Source organism: Glossina fuscipes, unplaced genomic scaffold (genome assembly GCF_014805625.2).
Source record: "Glossina fuscipes isolate IAEA_lab_2018 unplaced genomic scaffold, Yale_Gfus_2 2, whole genome shotgun sequence".
In the NCBI taxonomy this organism is placed as follows: Eukaryota; Metazoa; Arthropoda; class Insecta; order Diptera; family Glossinidae; genus Glossina; species Glossina fuscipes.
Window position 1 is genome coordinate 10255964 of NW_023998416.1, and position 3973 is coordinate 10259936.

Here is a 3973-nt window from a genome sequence, read left to right on the forward strand (position 1 = left end):
CCTAACTGACTGACTAACTTTGTTGTTAATCATAAGAAAAGAGCAAAAGTATAGGAAACGTCAACGAAAATTTACTTTGAATATACTTTCATGCAAACATGCAAAATAAAGATTTCTACTTATACCCGTACTCTCTTACACGAATACACAAGATTGAGTTTTCACTGCATAACATCCCTCTCTCCCTCTGTAAATATTATGCCGTAAAGGTATTATGTTAGTTCGATACTAATTATATCTGTATGTACACTAATATAATATATATATATATATATATATATATACGTATAGCAAAAAAGGTTTTTTTTTTTTTTTTTTTATTTTCACAGAAAGATGTTCGTTTCATTTTTTTTAGTTAGTTGTCGTCGTCTGACGCTCTTGCTTATTATAATTTCTGATAACCTATTCTAAATAGAGCTCGATGACTGTTTTATTATCGAGAGATTATGAAAATCGACAAAACGCTTTATTCATTCCGTTGATTGGTGGTTGCATGTTTTGGGGTTTATTTCAGATAATATTCGCTACGTTTGAAATTCTTTTCGTTCTTCGAGCGATCAATTTAATAATTTTAGGCATTTCCAAAAAAAAAAGCGATTACTACATTCAAATTCGCTGCATAAGTAGACAAAATATCGAAATATAAAATGAAGAGTTTTAGAGTTGAATTTTTCAATTAAATTTCTTAGATGGTAAGAGTTTTTTTTAACAGTTTTTCCGAATACTCTGAGAAGGAGAAATTTAAAGAGAAAAAAATTAAAGAAACTTTGAAAACAAATAAATTTCATTTATCTTAAATGAATCATCGCCATCCATGAATGAAGCATATGTTTGCGATTGATGTTTAAACAAGTGTTCAAAACAGTTATATCAAATCGATAATTACTAATCAGTGGCATTTAAACTTGATTACAGTCAACTGTGTCGACTCTTTTAGCGATGAGTGTCGCGTACTCGTCAAACACAGAGTATATATGTAATCAGAATTTGTTGCGAACAAATTTGATAAGAAAATTCCACAAGGACGGATGGACGGCCTTTCCTGCACCGTACTTCAGAATGTCGATAAAAAAATTTTCTACAATATACATGGCCAAATAATAAATTTATTATAAAACTTTTAGAAAATTATTGAAAATAATTAGTGAACATCTCATATTTTTATCTCCGCAAAACTAATTCTGCTCATTGTAAGCTCAATTCAGTTTTCAATAATTTATTTATACAAAAAAAGAAAAGAAGGAACGTTTCAAAATAAAGCCCTGAAGTAAATGACTCTCGTTTCTATTCTTACCGCTGTAAGTAACACGCAAAAGAAAGCTTCAGAGACTCTGTAAAGTATACATCGATGAGTATAATAAAAGGTAGGTCTATCTTAAGCCCTTCTGCGTTTTACATACGGACGCACAAACTCAGGCTATTGTATGCATCGACACAAAGGTAATATAACGCCTACAGAAAGTGGTGTAGGATATAATAATATTTATCCAAAAATGTCTTAAGACTTCTATTAACTTATCGTATGATAAAAATGCTTGCACCCCATGCAGCTATTTTGCTGTATTTTATTGGAATAACTCAACGTTACGCGTGTGAAGGATATTCAGACTAACGTAGTAGGGTGAGTAGATTTTAGTGGATTTCCAGTTTGCAAAGACGAACATTTAAATCTGATTCATTAATTTTTGAATTTAATTGAATTAGTTTAATGAAAACATGAAAGCTTTCCGAAATTCCGGCAAAAGGCAAAAACTTTGTGTATTATGATTAATGTGATGATGGCAACACTGTAAGCTATTGTCACCTGTTCGTAGTTGATAACAAGAGAATAACGCAGAACGTGCAGACATTTGTTGTTCATAGCGCTGTTCAATTCCTTTAGAAGCGGAGATATCGGGTTCAATTATTGCTAAAGTGCATCTCAAAATATAATCGGGTAACTTTTAGCGTTAAGTAAGATTAAGATGTCTGATAGCGGCGACGAGGAATGGTCAACCGAATGGATTCCATACAGTGAGAGAAATGAATGGGCCGATGTGACTCCTATACAGCAAGATGACGATGACAAAAATCCAGTTGTGGCTATAAGCTATAGCGCAAAATGTATGTAAAATATGTGAGATTAAAGTAAAACTATTAGGCTTACGGCTATAAATGACTTTCAGTTCGTGAAGTGTATGATTATTTTCGTGCAATACTAGCTCACAAAGAAAAGTCACCTAGAGCTTTAGAATTGACAACGGACGCATTACGCTTGAATCCTGCTAATTACACGGTATGGCAGTACCGTCGGGATATTTTGAGAGAACTAGGTAGTGACCTGCATCAAGAGCTTGATTACATTGAGGAAGTTATTTTGGATAATGCTAAAAATTATCAAGTTTGGCATCATCGCCGCGTTATTGTGGAAATGTTAAATGATGCCTCAAAGGAATTACAACTAACAGAAAATGCATTGTCTGTAGACGCCAAAAACTATCATGCTTGGCAACATCGTCAATGGGCTATTACAACGTTTAAGTATGTTTTTTGTACTCTGGCTAAATATTTTTAAGGAATCTTTTTGTATCTTGCATTACTCTCCAGCCTCTTTGATAATGAGTTGGCTTTTGTAGATCGTTTAATCGCTGAAGACATACGTAATAATTCTGCCTGGAATCAACGTTTTTTTGTTGTAAAACATTTCGGTTTTACCACAGAAGTTATACAACGTGAGCTCCAGTACGCTGTGAATCGTATACGTGTTGTGAAAAACAATGAAAGTGCGTGGAATTATCTCAAGGGGGTTTTGCGTCAGAGTGGAACAACCGCTTTAGATCAATATCCCGAAGTATTGGAATTCAGTGAAGAACTTTATAACAGCGGGTCTAGGTCTCCATATCTATTGGCATTTTTAATTGATTTATATAGCGAGCAGTGCTTGACGGCAGGGGATTCTAACGCAAGGCAAACTTTAGCCAGAAAAGTTTATACATTATGTGATGATATGGCCAAGAAACATGACATTATCAGGCGTAAATATTGGCAATATATAGCTGAACAATTAAAATCGAAACTGGACTCAAATCAATTGTGAAGGTAAAAAACTCTACTTAAATATTAATTACAAGAAAAATATTAAATCAACAGTCTTAGCGTAAGTAATTTTTTCTAAATAAATTATTTTTGAATTACAACAAAAACAAAAGATAATTTAACTTCCTACGTGCATATTTGCATATATATATCGCTTGAAGGTAATACCTTATCAGTACTCGTGACATTTCTTTTTATCTTAATAACCATTTGTCACAAGTGTCAAGATAAATTTTAAATATGAAGGAAAAAAATTGAAACATGTAAACTTGTTAAAATTGGAGGATAAATTGCATCCATCATTCTATTCGTAACGCTTAGAAGCGTGTCAGAGACTTCCTATCAATGACTCCATGTCAATGACTTCCTATGCCGGGAGAATCTAAGTTAATATCAATACTGGCGCTCGATTATATCAAAGTTAATAGCTTGCAAAGACATTAACCCCATAGGAGGGCTTCGTGCCTTTAGCGATTTAAAAACTTGATTTTACAAAAAGAATTTATATTCGTTGGTATTATTATGCAATTATTGCCCTAGAATACAAAATTTGATACTAAGTCTTAAGAACTATGGCAACAAAACCCATTATTTTTTCACAAAGCGAGAATAGATCCATAAAATTCGTAAGGTTAGCATTTTAAGGAGCAGCGTTTACGATGTTTAATTCATAAGCTTCGTTTTATCGATCAAAACACTTGAGCAGTTTAATCGTCTTTTACGAATTTTGATATAAGTTAAGTACAAAGTATGGAGAACACGCTAATGAGATTTCGAAACGTTCATATCAGTACTGGATGAACGGATTACAAAAAAAAAAAAAAACTAACATCAATCTATTAAAGCCCAATTATCTCAGTTCATGGCTGTTTCAGAAGAAATGATGACGATCGTAATA

The 3973-nt window shown here is 32.9% G+C and overlaps 1 protein-coding gene across 1 annotated transcript; it reads left to right on the plus strand.

Annotated features, from left to right (window-relative positions):
* Positions 1-1825: 1825 nt before the first annotated feature.
* Positions 1826-3124, plus strand: LOC119633645 (protein farnesyltransferase/geranylgeranyltransferase type-1 subunit alpha). Its single transcript, XM_038027287.1, has 3 exons — positions 1826-2103; positions 2166-2520; positions 2587-3124. Exons 1-3 carry the CDS (start codon positions 1965-1967, stop codon positions 3074-3076), a joined length of 984 nt encoding a protein of 327 aa, XP_037883215.1. The 5' UTR covers positions 1826-1964; the 3' UTR covers positions 3077-3124.
* The last annotated feature ends 849 nt before the right edge of the window (positions 3125-3973 follow it).

Coding starts and splice junctions, on each gene's coding strand:
- LOC119633645 (XM_038027287.1), top strand. CDS start 1,965: ATGTCTGATAGCGGCGACGAGGAATGGTCAACCGAATGGATTCCATAC. Junction 2,104..2,165: donor TATAAGCTATAGCGCAAAAT/GTATGTAAAATA, acceptor AATGACTTTCAG/TTCGTGAAGTGTATGATTAT. Junction 2,521..2,586: donor TGGGCTATTACAACGTTTAA/GTATGTTTTTTG, acceptor ATTACTCTCCAG/CCTCTTTGATAATGAGTTGG.